Raw genomic sequence first — 16003 nt, forward strand, 5'->3', positions numbered from 1 at the left:
ACGGAGAATGGAAATAGAATAATGAATACCTCCTACATGACAGCGTTTCTTTACTAAGAAATGGAAGGAAGAGCTGTAAGGTTTCTTTCTTAGACTTATATTGGCAAGTTACTTAAGACCTATATTTGCGTCTCAAGTGAGAAATACCCAGGTGGAGACCCATGCCATCCTTTATATGCGTTGAATGTCCGAATATACTCGATTCTCAAAAATTCTTTTGGTCAGACTCATAGATGACTTTAGCTAGGAATCCTGCAGGCTAAGTATCTCTGAGAACGGAAATCAGTATCTCCCTAAATTACAGTTATCAGAGCACTTTATCCTATTTTCTGACTCATTGTGCTCTTGACCTTTGGCTCAAAAGCACATCATGAGACAAAATTGAAGGAATAAAGGGTACACAGGAAATAGAAAATATGGGAAGGGATTAAACGGAACTATCTATATTTAAGCATAAACACATAACTTAATAAATTACTGATGATGATACCAGAAAATGAAAACTGTTGGAGACCTCAATTTGAGAGGAAAAGTAGAATGTGACAATTTTAAGACATCTGATAATAGTGAGGCAAAACGAACTAATCAGAAAGGAGAGCTGGTGCTATTTCAGAATTTTTAGTTAGACATCCACGGAGTTCCCACAGCAGTGCCTCTTGGAGGTATAAATCTCAGAGCATGCTTTCTCCAGATCCTTTCTCCAGGTAGAAACATGTTTTCATATTGAACTGGTTTTCACTGCCCTCTTTCTGTAGAAACATGTACACCCTGTTTGTGGGTCTTGTTCTCCAGCGGCTTTAAACGCAGAAAGTGATTGTCAAGAATTAGTGCTTATATTTAGCGTAAATATTTTTTAAAGAAACATATTCTATAATAATAAAAGGAGTCATTGTAAAATACTTCCTGGGAATCAAAAAGAAGTGTGGTGGGGGGAGGTGAAGAAATCAAAGGAAATACTTGTATACTTTGTTACATTTTAGTAGTGAAGGGGAGGTCTTGAGTATACTAAAAAGTAATACTCTTAGAGTTAGTGAAAGCTAAATAGGCTGGGCCAGATGCTCTATCCTTAGTGTTAGTTAACTGGTATTACACAAGGGAATGACTGAGATTCAGCAGGTGTTCTCTTAAGATTTGTCAGTTCTTGAGCTACTGTCAATAATTGAATCTTGTTAGCAGATTATTTTTCAAATGTGTGATTGAACATTCAGCCTGAATACTAGTGGGATTGTGGGAGAATGAGAAAGGAGTTAGGACAAGCATGGAATGTATGCTATGTAAATATATATGACTACTTTGTGAAAACATAAAGATATATTTATTACTAATGGTATTTAATGTTACACCAGAGGCAAAAATTCAATGTAGAGCTGAAAAATATCTTTATAGAAAAGGAGAAAGGGAAAAAATGATGGAGCTTTATGATCGTAGTCCAAACATGGGTCTGATAGTTAGCTACAGAGCTGGCATTGTTTAAGATAAAGATGTTTCACTGTATCAGCGTATAAGATGGTAGTGGCTATGGATTTCATAGACTCATAGAAGTGAGAGCTGGAAGCCCTGTTATTTCATGGTGTTCACTATTCTGCCAGACTAGGACCGGCTGCCGCAGTCCGGTTTCCAGTGTGCTGCTCATTCTAACATTAGATGACTCAGACCATGGAGTTACTACTACTTATCTTGGGGGATTTTCCTCCAGCTGAAATCTCCCAGTTAAAATGTTTCCCTTTAATAGTGACTTAGAACTTTCTCTTTCTCATTACTTGTCATTCTGCTTCTTTGGTTGTTCTGGTCTTCCATAAATGTCTCCAAATCTAATGTTTACCAGCAGGCCATCTAGGTCAATAACATGTTTGTTTATTGATCAGAGCAATGGTTGACCAGATGGCCATCATAAATTTGCCCTAGTCTTCAGCATTACCTACCTGGTTTAATTTTAACATTCAACGCCTACCTGGGAATAATTTCTCTAAAGCGTATTTTTATTTTTCTGGAAATGTAAATGGGGTGTCAAACACAGGGAACTTCAGTGCCATCACAAAGAAATTCCATAAGCATTTGTTTATTCAGCACATAATGGCATAGTGTCAAGAAGTTTCTGTTTTACATCACTCCTGTTACCTTCTTGTTACCCCTTGGGTCCCTCACCATTCCTTTCTCACTGTGACATGATGATTTATTTTCAGTGACAAGCACCTCTACCCAGTAAAGCTCTAGGAAGTGTCAGTGTATCGAGGTTCTCCCTGCCTGCCCCCTCAGGGAACCACGCAGCAGCAGCCACATCACCTTAAACTAGGGAGACTGAGCATGGAATTGTCTTGGTCCTGAGAGGTGTCGTTGTCACCTTACGTTTCCACGTCAACTGGTAATTCATGGTCAGGAACATGAAAGGACAGGATTCCCTGAACAGATTCTCTCTGAATTTTACTGTAGTTCTCTGCTAATATATTACCTTACAAGTGTCTTGTTTTGATAGATATTTTAAGTAAAATATTAACACGGTTTGGGTAATTTTAGGAAAGCACAGCGATTTTTAAAATAAGGCTAATTAACTTCATACACCAGCACGTTTATTGGGCTCAGAGATGTGCCAGCTGAGAAATGTGACCAGGAAGAACACTTTGTCCATTGACTGAGATTTAATTTATGTACAGTTTTGTCTGTGTTGAAGGGCCATTCTTTGTTCGCTGAAGTGAACGTTTCTGCCTAGCATGGGTGTAAAAATATTGACTGAGTCTATAGAGTGTCTCAAACTGTCTCTGATTAAACAGCAGTTATTGTTTTTGTTTAATTTCCATTCTGTCACAGACTAATGCTTATATAAAATACATTAAAAATGAGATACTACAATAGTGAAATAAAAATTGAAGACATACAAGATTATATTTGATTCAACAGACATAAAAATACTCTGTCAGATTACTATAAAAGTTTCTAAATATTTATGCTCAGCTTTATGCAGACCTCATCACAGACCATTCATAAACACTTCCTGAACTGTTACTGATCCCAGTGTTACATATTTTGAGTGACATTGGTCTAGACGAACACTGTTGTGAGGTGCACACACATGAAGTGATCAGCATATGGGTAGTAATCAAATACATTAAAATGTGTTGGTATTTACTTATGTCCTTTAAGAAACAATAAGGAATTTGTTTCAACAAGTTCTTTGGGTGAGTGTGTAAAGTAAGAGTTGAATTTACTTGTTAGCTAAGCAATAGCTCCTGTTTGTTTTTAAGTTGGTACTTTTACAAAGGAGTTAACTATTAATTAATTATTATTAACTTTTTTGTTTGATGCTTTACATAATTATTTTATTTCATTTGTTCCTCACAGTAATACTATAAGGTAGATGTTATCTTCTTTTTTTAATAAATTAATTTTTACTGGAGTATAGCTGCTTTACAGTGTGTTAGTTTCTACTGTCAGCAAAATGAATCAGCCATACATATACATATATCCCCTCCCTTCTGGACTTCCTTCCCATTCAGGTCACCACAGTGCATTAAGTAGAGTTCCCTGTGCTACACAGTATGTTCTCATTAGTTATCTATTTTATACATAGTATCAATAGTATATATGTGTCAATCCCAATCTTTTTTATAGATTTTTTTTTTATGCCAAAGAAGAATATGCTTAATGTCAATTGTCCACTTAGGCATAAGCAATCCATTGGATCTGAACCTTGCATACACTTATTTTTCAAGTATTATTATGGTACCTTGTTAATGCAACTCCGTGTCACACTCCTACATGATGAAACTCCGACCATTATTAATCATCTTAAATGTGACTTGGGGTCTTATTTTCTCCTAAATGTTGTCAGTGAAGTACTGTAGGTCTCTGCTGTTTTCTTTCAGCGAATTCAAGGTCGAAAAGCCAGCCTGGAGGAAATACAGCTTGTTCATTCTGAACATCACTCACTGTTGTATGGCACCAACCCCCTGGATGGACAGAAGCTGGACCCCAGGACACTACTAGGTCTGTATGGGCCTCCATTCTACTGAGAACAGCACATTCCAGCACTATCATTAGTCAGCGCTGCTGTCAGTTCAAAATACTTGGCAAGCAGTGAGACAAAAAATCAGCTTTTCCAACAGCACTGCTCTGTGGAATGAGTCGTTTACAATAGAAGTCAATGTAGATGAAGAAAATCCCTCATGAGAAAAAATGACACTGCAAGTTTCATGATGTTTACTTTTATTTGAATAGCATTTGTTCACTGTGTTTTAGCTGATAGGAATAAATGCATTGTGGAGTTTGCTTGCTTACATTTTTAGACTAAAAAAAAATAGTTTTTACGTTCTTTATGCAAATTTATCTTCACCTTTCACATTTATTTTGTGTCTTTCAGTTCTTTTTTCTATGACCTTAACAGACAGAGGGTATAATACAACTTATTTTAAGTGAAAACTCCTTACTACTACACCTAGAACACTGTATTTTATAGTAAGATTGCATTTTAAATCTTAATATTATCAGAGTTTAAAATCAAATTTATGTTTCACGCTTTATATAGACTTTATATGAGTGTTAGAAACAACAGATTTTGAAGAAAGTTCATGATAAAACCATATTTTAATGGAAACAATCTATTAATTACATTTATTCATAATCTTTTACAATGCAATAACAATACATGACATGGCAATGTATGACAGAAAGATCATGTTTTAAGTGTTTTAACTAAAAAAGGCATTTGAGGACTTTTTTTTTCTTGCCCCTTTCTTTCAAATAAGCCTATTGTGTCAGTTCCAAATTATTGGACTCTTTCACGCAATTCAGTATTATTTCAAAATGATTTTATGTTAACTGGTCCTAAACAATTCAAAAGCAAGTGTATGACATGTAGTAGGCAGGCATCTTGGAAAGCAATTATAAGGGGAAATTAACAGTTACCAATTATAACGCTAAAAATCTGCCCTTTTAAAACAAGTGACAGGCATCCCTAAATTTATGAAGTAAAGGTATACGGTTGAGTGTATGTGTGCATGTACATGCATGCAAGGTAGGGAGAAACTGACAGAAAAGGGAACACAGAAAAATTACTCAATTTTTAGAAAGCGTATTATGAAAATTTGATGATGAAAATCAATTTGTATAGTAGAATTAAAGTCATATATGGACTTCCCTGGTGATGCAGTGGTTAAGAATCCGCTTGCCAATCCAGGGGACACGGGTTCAAGCCCTGGTCTGGGAAGATCCCACATGCCACGGGGCAACTAAGCCCGTGCGCCACAATTACTGAGCCTGTGCTCTAGAGCCTGTGCTCTGCAACAAGAGAAGCCACCACACTGAGAGGCCCACACACTGCAATGAAGAGTAGCCCCCGCTTGCCGCAACTAGAGAAAGCACGCACGCAGCAACAAAGACCCAATGCAGCCAAAAAATAAATAAAATAAATTTATTAAAAAAATAATAAAATAAAATAAATATTCAAATTTCTTTTAAAAAAGAATTAAAGTTATATAGTAACATAAAGGACAGTGAGTCAATCTAAACATATATAATCTGTGCTTTTTTCTTCTTTCTGTTGAAGGAATCCATCTCTGCACATGCAGATCTTTACATAAAGTACTTCTTTTGCTGTGGATACTGTCATAAATGTCCTTATTTTAACATGAATTAATAATTCCACCCAGTTTACCAAAATGATGAAGTAAACCAAACAATAACTTTCATGGTCTTCTGTGATCGAAATACTGATGCATTTTAAAGATAGGAAGCTATGTCCATTTTGATTATTGTTAATTTAGTTAAGAGAAAACAAGTAGAAAACCTTCCCTATTTCTTTTCTTTTATATATTTTTAAACTAGCTCTCAAACTATTATTCAACCTAAGCATAGGACTAGGTACTTTGGATTTAGTTAGGATAAATTTACACATAGGTGTTTAGATGTTCCAAGACCACCATTATTCCACATTTTAAGAGAAAGGACATATTTGTAAAAGAAATGAAATTTAAACTCCGGCAACTTTGAACTGTTTTACTTATGAAACATGACAATACCACTTTTTTTTAAAAGAAATTTGACACTTTTGAGAAAAACAGATTTTCTCAAAACACATATCATTTAAAGATTTGATGATTTAGAAATGAATTCTAATATATAATTTAGAACTTGGACAGAGGTCCTTTTCAAATATGTATGCAATGAAAACACCAAGTACCAATTATTTAATTTTTATAGTTTTGATCCAAATGGCCATTTATCTCATTAGTTCTGAATATTTAATGTGAGATAAAATTCATACAATTGATGATTTTAGAGTCAACTTTAGATACACATGTGGAGTTCCATAGGCACCTCTCAGGGATCAGTGCAACGATGTCAGCCTTGAGTGCAAGCTGCAGGAGTAGAGGTAACCAAGGATGTTGCATTGCTAGGTCTTGATATTGAGCACTAAATTCCTCTTTGATGATGCTTCTGAACTGTATCAGTTTCTCTCATGAATCCAGAAACTTGGCCGATTTTCCTCAATTCAGGGTCTCAGTTAAAAATCCCATTCTTTTAAAAGTTTAACTTTTCATAATTTTTTGTTCTTTGTGAAATTTGAGTTCTTGTGGCTTGTTGTTTGTATCTAAAAGACCAGATTGAAGCTGCCTTGTATGAATGTATAGAAATTCATAGCCATCAAGATATTTTCTCTCTCTTTATCCCTTTCTTTTTCTCTCACACATCCTCTTCTTCCTCTGATCCCTCCCAACACAGATGGTGAGGGAGGGGTTGTCAATGCACACACACAGTAAACTGAAATTTATTCAATTCTATGAATTCTCTGAATTTAATTGATACTACTACTTTTGTTAGTTATGTTCTGGAGTTAGGAGAAAGGATTTAAACAAAAGTTCATTATGACCGTACACATCAGTCTTCGTATGTTGAAAGACATCTATAGCTTATAAAATAATTAGATTTGAAAACGGGCAGTGTTTATCTCTTTAAATACTCTAGACCCTGTAAGGTGACACTTTTCAAACATTCTCTTTAGTCATTTCTGGTGAGAGGTTTTTCCTTAGCATTAATATTCCTGTCATTCTTACTACCAGTTTTCGTTATCTTGTGGCTAGCCAGAGCTCAGTCCATGCGTGAGGCAATATAACATTATTAAAAAATAAATTGAGTCAATTCAGTGAAATAAACATTTTTTGCATACTACTAAATTTAAATTATTGATTAATTTGGTTGTTTAATATTATTTAAACAGTACTAAACTAGATTCTCCTCAAGTATTAAATCATTTATTTTCTGTATTCGCTTAGAGTTTAAGAATTTTTTAGATTACTTTAAAAATTACTTCAGTACACTGTAATATTATCTTTAACCTTTTTCACTGACTATGGAATGAAGAGTTCAGACATTAAAATATACATTATTATATATTTTAATTTAACATATGACATATGAATACATCCTTGCAAAATATTCAGTGATACAGAAATATCTTTGTTATGAGGAACAACTTAAGAAACTTTTTACCCCTCCCCAAGCTATCCATAAATTTTTTTTTCTTTTTTTTTTTTTTTTTTTTACGAATCTTCCCGGACCAGGGCACGAACCCGTGTCCCCTGCATTGGCAGGCGGACTCTCAACCACTGCGCCACCAGGGAAGCCCCCATAAAATTTTTTATGTATCTTTTACTGATGTCAGTATTCCAGTTTTAATATTTTTTCATGATTTGCTTATTTTTTTGTTGACTTTTCATCTTTTTTCTGTGAGGCTCCTTATATATAACGAGATATCTTATTTTTTCATTTGCACTTACATTTTTATCATTTTCCATCTGTTAGCAATTGCATGTGAAAACTCATACAATTTATTGTTTTCAAAATAAACTTTCTTCTGTGACAGTAAAATCTATTTAGACTTTTACTGACATGATGTGAATTCCATCACAAACCTGTTTTCAATTTTCATTATTTATTTCATTGATCATCAGTAGAACAAATGAATTAGGATAAGTGAAATTGAGGTTTGTACCTGGTTCTACCACGAATCTCCTGAGTGACCCATATGCGTCACTTCAGAACTGTTTAACTGTGATATAGAAATGTCCACTGCCTTTCCTTTAATTACTTTGCAAGACAGATTTTAGTCTTGGAGGTTTAGGAGTAGTAATTTTTTGTTTTCTCTATACATGTAGTAGATAATGTAGAAAATCAAAGTGCAGGTAAACAACAATGATTAAAAATTCCATAAAATCTCAATTCCAAAAGATAGTCACAAGTAAGATTTTGGCATTTACTTTAAAGATACATTTATATGTATATTATATAGATCCCCAAAAGGTTATCCTATTTATAGTGATTTGTGACTTATTTGTTTAAAAAATTGTGAATGTTGGAGAGGTTTATAGTATACTTGGTCTTAGCTATATCTGAAGTAGAACTTAAAGATAGGTCTGTATACTTAAAGAAATGCTTAATATTTGGAGCATGTAAAAACTGACAGTGTATTTCATAAACTTTGTGGCTCAAAACATTACACTGGAAGGATACACGTAATGAACAGCTGAGTTATTTATGATAAGTTATAAACAAAAAAGGTATTGTGATAAACATCCTGTAGGGCAGTTGAAAAAAATCTTGAGACTCAACTTTCATAAGTATGTGTTTGTTCATGTGGGGTAAAAGGCTCTACATGTAATAATATATGCATTAATTTGCTTTGAGTTCTTAACTATCTAAAATTTGATCAGTTTCCTTCTGAGTCAAATGATAAATACGATGTGACATATTATGTGTTAATAAACACCAAACATTTTTTAAACTATAATTATATTCCAATTTATATATTTTTTCATGTCTTCTTACTGTGTAGGTGACTCTTCTCAAAAGTTTTTTTCTTCATTACCTTGTGGTGGACTTGGGGTAAGTATGAGTTTGTTTACTGCTTTTTAAAAAAAAATTTTTATTGGAGTATAGTTAATTTATAATGTTGTGTTAGTTTCATGTGTACAGTAAAGTAAATCAGTTATACATATATCCACTCTTTTTTAGATTCTTTTCCCATATAGGTCATTACAGAGTACTGAGTAGAGTTCCCTGTGCTATACAGTAGGTCCTTATTAGTTATCTATTTTATATACAGTAGTGTGTATATGTCAATCCCAGTCACTCAAATTATCCCTGCCCCCTTTTCCCCCTGGTAACCGTAACTTTGTTTTCTACACCTGTGACTCTGTTCTGTAAATAAGTTCATTTGTACCATCTTTTTTTTAGATTGTACATACAGGCGATATCATATGGTATTTGTCTTTCTCTGTCTGACATACTTCACTCAGTATGACAATCTCTGGGTCCATCCATGTTGCTGCAAATGGCATTATTTCGTTCTTTTTTATGGCTGAGTAATATTCCATTGAATATATGTACCATACCTTCTTTATCCATTTGTCTGTCGACGGGCATTTAGGGTGCTTCCATGTCCTGGCTATTGTAAATAACACTGCAGTGAACATTGGGGTGCATGTATCTTTTCGAATAATGGTGTTCTCCAGATATATGCCCAGGGATGGGATTGCTGGATCATATGGTAGTCATATGTTTAGTGTTTTAAGGAACCACCATACTGTTCTCCATAATGGTTGTACCGATTTACATTCCCACCAACAGTGTAGGAGGGTTCCCTTTTCTCCACACCCTCTCCAGCATTTATTGTTTGTATATTTTTTGATCATGGCCATTCTGACTGGTGTGAGGTGATACCTCATTGTAGTTTTGAGTGCTTTTTGACCATCTGTATGTCTTCTTTGGATAAACGTCTATTTAGATATTCTGCCAATTTTTCCATTGGGTTGTTTATTTTTTTGATATTGAGCTGCATGAGCTGTTTGTATATTTTGGAGATGAATCCCTTGTTGGTTGCTTCGTTTGCAAATATTTTCTCCCATTCTGTCATTTGTCTTTCTCTTTTGTTTATGGTTTCCTTTGCTGTGCAAAAGCTTTGAAGTTTCATTAGGTCCCATTTGTTTATTTTTGTTTGTATTTTTATTACTCTAGGAGGTGGATCCAGAAAGATCTTGCTGCTATTTATGTGAAAGAGTGTTCTGCCTGTTTTCCTCTAAGAGTTTTATAGTATCTGGTCTTACATTTAGGTCTTTAATCCACTTTGAGTTTACTGCTGTGTCTGGTATTAGGGAGTGTTCTAATTTCATTTGTTTACATGTAGCTGTCCAGTTTTCCCAGTACCACTTATTGAAGAGTCTGTCTTTTCTCCATTGTATATTCTTGCCTCCTTTGTCATAGATTAGGTGACCACAGGTGCGTGGGTTTATCTCTGGACTTTCTATCCTGTTCCATTGATCTATATTTGTTTTTGTGCCAGTACCATACTGTTTTGATGACTGTAGCTTTGTAGTATAATCTGAAGTCAGGCAGCCTGATTCCTCCAGCTCTGTTTTTCTTTCTCAAGATTGCTTTGGCTACTTGTATGTGTTTCCATACAAGTTGTGAAATTTTTTGTTCTAATTCTGTGAAAAATGCCATTGGTAATTTGATAGGGATTACATTTAACCTGTAGATTGTTTTTGGGCAGTATAGTCATTTTGACAATATTGATTCTTCCAATCCAAGAACATGGTATATCTCTCCATCAGTTTGTGTCATCTCCAGTTTCTTTCATCAGCATCTTATGGTTTTCTGAGTACAGGTCTTTTGCTTCCTTAGGTAGGTTTATTCCTAGGTATTTTATTCTTTTTGATGTGTTGGTAAATGGAATTGTTTCTGTTTACTGCTTTTAAATAACATAAAATTCCAAAAATATATCCTTTGATTTATCTGGTCAGTTGTGTTTAAGGCTGTTTCTCAGTAAAAGTTATGCTGGACTTCAGGTTATTATGGCTACATACTTTGTAGGGCTCAATGCCAAATGAAAATAGAGATCCCTTTGTTCAGAAATTATTAAGAATTTCAAGATGGCAAAAATACCAAAGTAATCCAAACTTGGGGCCCTGCTAAATACAGGTTCCTGTGTGAAGCCACTTTGCTAGACTTTTATATTGCTAGAGAAAAGGTAATATGAGAGGGTTTATAACGTAGTTTCATAGCAGAATTCAGTTTTCAGTAGAGTCATACTGAGTATGCATATGCATTATATTCCTGGTGAAAATGGCATAAACTTCACAAAGCACTTTGCATTGTGGGACATTTTGTTTGTGAACCTCCTGAGGCCATTTTTGTCTTCAATAATTAACAAAGCCTTTTTAACCCAGGATATTTATACCATATTTCAAGGACAAATTTGTTGAAATCCAACAATGTATGAAGAAAAATGTCTGCATTTTTGTGGATAATTAGAACATACCCTATAACCTGCAGTCTATTTAAAGTTAACCCTTACCAGTAACAAACCATCATCCTGTAGAACTGAGTGCTAACTCATGTTAGGACAAAGTAATTCTAGATCAGGTCTCCAAGGACTAAGGAATTTAAGTCAGTTAAGTTTCTTAGATATTGAAGGAAAGAACACAACTAGTCCTGAGTACGTTTTAGGTGATATTTTGCTATAACTAAATTTTATACAGGGAAATCCCATACATTTTCAGCTAATTCTGTCATTTTAGTGATGCTAGATTTTGCAAGGATAATCTTTCTATTCCTTCACCTGTGACTCTGCCTTCTAGAAATAAAAATGGCAACTACAACCAATATCCATTTGGACTTTACAGTTTACCAACATGCACCTGAGGTTTGTAATATCGTTATAACGTAGTCGTAATTATTAACACCATTTTGCCAATGAGAACCTGAAGGCTCAGAGAAGTGAGGTTATTTTGCCGAAGTTACTTAGTAAAAGCTGAAAGGCTGAAGGTATGAGGTTGACATGCACGTCCATGTGGAGGAGTTCCAAAAGAGCATTTTAGGTCCTTCCAGCGCTCTCATCTTCAACAGACCAGCGCAGCCCCTGGAGCCTAGCAGTGCATCTGTGTGGCTAATGTAGTGTGGTCCCCTTGATGGCAGCTCACCAGTGAGCTTTGCTTTTTGACTCCTAGGACAGGACAGTCACCATCCCACATTAATCCATGCTCATTTTTTGCAAACCTCCAGTGAAGCCAGGAGCTTACAGAGTCATTCTAGAAAGCAGAGAATTTACTGACTTTTAAAATGGGTTTCATTGGTTTCTGCACTTATTTTCTGACATCCCAAGTGGCCATTTTTAGAGAATGGCTGATTACCTACAAATGAGGCAAAGAATGAAGCAGAGTTCATGACTACTTAGTGGGGATGGTAATGGGGAGGAAATCAAAGCTGTGAAAAGAGTGGTGATCATCAAACTCCCACTCACATAACAAGTACATTTAATTCATGACGCAGAGTTGAAATGAGGACAGTTCGCTAGGACCCGCTTCCCAAGTCTGACCTCTGCTGTGCCTATGACTCACTATGCCTTGAACATAAAATACATGTACTCAACTGTGCTAAACACATACCAAGTAAATTTCTTATTCTTTAGCAAGAACTGCTCTAGTAAACTCTTAGAAGTACCCAAGGAATGAATAGTGACTGCTGCTTCTGGCACAGTGGGTGTCATAGAATAACACCTAATCAGTATGGTGGTAGCAAAGGTGGTGGATAAATCTAGCTTGCACAAGCAGAAGCAGGAAGAGTAAGACTGGACTAGTTTGACTCCATCACTGCTGGAAAGTGCTGGAGAGAGGCACCTCTGTTTTTCAAATTGGCCTATAGGTCTCCTGGTGGTGTTTATGTAGGTCTAGGTGAGTGTGTACGTGTTGTGTTGTGTATACCTACGCTTGTTGATGCTCTAGAGAACTAGCTTGATTCAGTGTTTTGGGGTTTTTTTAGGAATCAGATTGTGTTCTTAGACATTCAGGAACCATCTTGACTCCTAAGATCTTTGGTTTTGATATAAGTCCTAAGAGAAACTCGGTCCTGTGGATTTGTATCCATCTAAATTTTTACCTCCAGGACAGTGCAAGACATATTAAGTATACAAAAGATACCCAGTATGAACATGGAGTGGCCCAGCTTGGCAACATGGGCGCACACCAGCAAGCTTGGAAACCACTAAAATCACTTTTGTCTTAAGGCATTTCTTCCGGTTCATATTATCTACGATGAACCCATTGGTTTAAATTCCAAAACACTTAATGCTCCCCAGTTGTTGGGATAAACCCCAGTTGCCTAGAATATATACCTTCCTACCAGATGGGTTTAATTTATACCTACTGAATGCTGGTGGATTAATTGGCTTTTGAGGGGTCTGCCTGGGACATTATGAAATTTTTAAAATCTCTACCTCTTATTAGCTTTTCCTGTAAAATTGCAGGTGATCATTTGGTCAGGTAGCTCAATGGGTGAATGGTAATACGTTGCTTTAAAGTGTGCTCTCCAGAATTGCATTTTGGACAACGGTCTCAAGGTTTCCAGATTCCTTTGTGTTTGGTTCTCATTCTGTTTAGTTACTATGGCATGACTCATTTCTGATTACTGTGTGATTGCACTGCAAGAAAATGCACCAACTGAAAAGAGCATTTTACCAAAGCCTGGGCCTTGGTAGTCATGTAGTGAAACAGACAATTAAGGGACTCTGGAAACAAAAGCCAGTGCCGGACCACTTTAGTTCTCACTCCTCAGGGTATATCACTAAAAATAGTGATCATTTTCCTGGCCATCTGACCTGCTGCTGTGTGAAGAAATCTTGAAGTCATTTCTCAGCCTTATTTTTCCCTCTTCACTTGATAGGCCACAAAAAAACCCACAAAAGCAAGGACGAGCAGGCTTTTATGATAATGTCGTCATCAGCTCCCAGCTTCAAACGCTTCTGCGGCTTTTGAGTTGTCATTTATAACTTGGAACTGAATCGACCCATAATTCCCCTGATACACTTAGAGAAATTGATAACAGACTCTGCACTTCTTTTATGGCTCGGAGGAGGCAACTCCAATCACATCACTATTGGCAGGCAATATTATTTTTTGACATGGTTGTAAAAGTATAAAGGGGCTTATGGCATTTGTTTAGATGAGGAATGGGCTCTCAAGCTGTGCTGGGGTTTACAGGACCAGATTAGCGAGAAGCAAAGGGAATATGATGTTTGCAAACAGGATATGATTTTATATATAAGTTTGGGTTTCATGCTCTGTTCCCTGGGGAAAGCCGTGCAGACAGCAGAGAATTCCACTTTTATCCTACAACAGACAAGCTCCTAGTGCCAAAAGGCAGAAAAATAAACGTGGTCAATGGGCAGTGTCAGACCCTTGATTGGAGGAGGAGCTGTGGAAGAGGCAGAACAATTCCCTGGGAGGAATGAGGAATTGCAGAGCATGGGTAGAATCTGGGCCTGCCTAACTGGTCAAAGATGTGCCAAAAATGAGGCTCTGGGAGGTTTAATCAAGGCACCTTCTCCAGCAGCAGCTCAGTCAGTCCGTGAACATGACACTGGCTTTTTATTACAAACTTTTACTCTGTCCATATTCTCTTTGATTACACCTAGATCTGGCACCCTGTGAGGCTTATGGATGTCATTTTTTTGTGATTTTTTGGGAGGGGGAAATAGGGAGAAGGATTAGGTGATTGTGTGGAGGTAATTTGAGGCTCATTTCAATTGCTCAGAGGTTTTCAGGAGACATTTTAGTTATATACTAACTATACTCCCTATAGAGGAGGCAGGTTTGGGTGAAATGTGTCAAATTTTCTTGAATTTCGTCAAATTAAAAATGTAAGCTCTCCCCTCTGATATATGAAATGTACATATATATAAATATGATATATATATATATACACACACACACATATTTTCAGAAGCAAATTCTATTCTTTCACTACATTTATAACTTCATATTATTTTCGCATTTATTATATAGCACATTGGTCCTCCACATTCATTCCCCAATGACAATTTAAAAAAAGTTCCAGTGGCAAGCCTTTCAAAAACAGCTTTCTGTATATTATATTATCATATATTATCAAGGAATGATAATGTATTATAATATCAAGGAATGATTTATTTTATGACCAAATCTATGGACATATGGTTAAATTCAACATAACAGAAAGGTTTGGTTAATACATTTTTCTGCTGTTTGCAGTGGTCTTCTTTGAAACAAAAAAATCAGTATTTTAGGAGGCATAACATGTGCCATCATAAGAGGGGTGAAGGGCAGGAAAAAATAAGATAAAGCTCGTTGCCAGTGATTAGACAAGGAGCAGGAAGGCAAAGACTAATGAGACAAGACTACTTTTCCCACTGCTCCTAGCCTTTTCAGTGGGCTGATCTGGATAAACGTTATGCTGTGGGAGCACAGAGGAGGGAGCTTCCAGAACAGAAAAGAAAGAAGAGGGGTGTGGAGGTTAACTCCAGCAGTTGTAAGCTGAATATTCCAGAACAATTAGGAATGAACTTGTGTGTGTGTGTGTGTGTGTGTGTTTGTGTGTGTGTGTTCGGGGTGGGTTACAACTGTGGAGTAGCGGGGAGGCGTCCAGGCATTAACTGTTTAGGCTCTCGTAACACACCGTATTTTTGACAAACGGACTAAGCAGTTGTCGATTAGTAGAAAATTTTTTTCCTCAGATAAAAACAGAACCAAAACCTAATGCTTATGCCAAAATTTGGATATTCCTGAAATTTTGATAATGATTCAGGAACCCCTTCCTCTTATCTTAAGTATATGCATCATGTGTTATTCCCACCCAGTTATCCCAAGCGAGCACAATGCCTTTTGTTACATCTGCAGAAAGAGGAGGGAATGGCATCTGTTTCTCACATGCAGTAATCAGGATAATGTTGATTTCTCTCATATTAATGGTCAGCTCAAACCTGGCTTGCAATCAGTGTTTCATTTCCTCCACTGCTGCTATCAAAGATGCATCACAATCCTCTTCCCTCCAGCACAATAAGAGGATCCACCCTGATTTGGAATCTCTCTTTTCCTCATCTCCCTTTCTAATTGTATTTGGATTTTCATTAGTTTTAAACTTGACGCAAATGATACTAGCAGGAACACCCCAGGGCACCTGGAAAAAGTAAAACAGATAAGTG

General features: G+C 36.1%; 1 protein-coding gene across 1 annotated transcript in view; it reads left to right on the forward strand.

Annotated features, from left to right (window-relative positions):
- HDAC9 (histone deacetylase 9) overlaps positions 1 to 16003 on the forward strand; it is a 792206-nt gene that overhangs the window by 499493 nt on the left and 276710 nt on the right. The window contains exons 15-16 of the mRNA XM_024738435.1: positions 3861 to 3981; positions 8825 to 8874. Coding sequence (XP_024594203.1) covers positions 3861 to 3981; positions 8825 to 8874 — 171 coding nt within the window. The remainder of the gene's footprint in view (positions 1 to 3860; positions 3982 to 8824; positions 8875 to 16003) is intronic.

This window comes from Neophocaena asiaeorientalis, unplaced genomic scaffold, assembly GCF_003031525.2.
Source record: "Neophocaena asiaeorientalis asiaeorientalis breed wild unplaced genomic scaffold, Neophocaena_asiaeorientalis_V1.1 scaffold89, whole genome shotgun sequence".
Taxonomy (NCBI): Eukaryota; Metazoa; Chordata; class Mammalia; order Artiodactyla; family Phocoenidae; genus Neophocaena; species Neophocaena asiaeorientalis.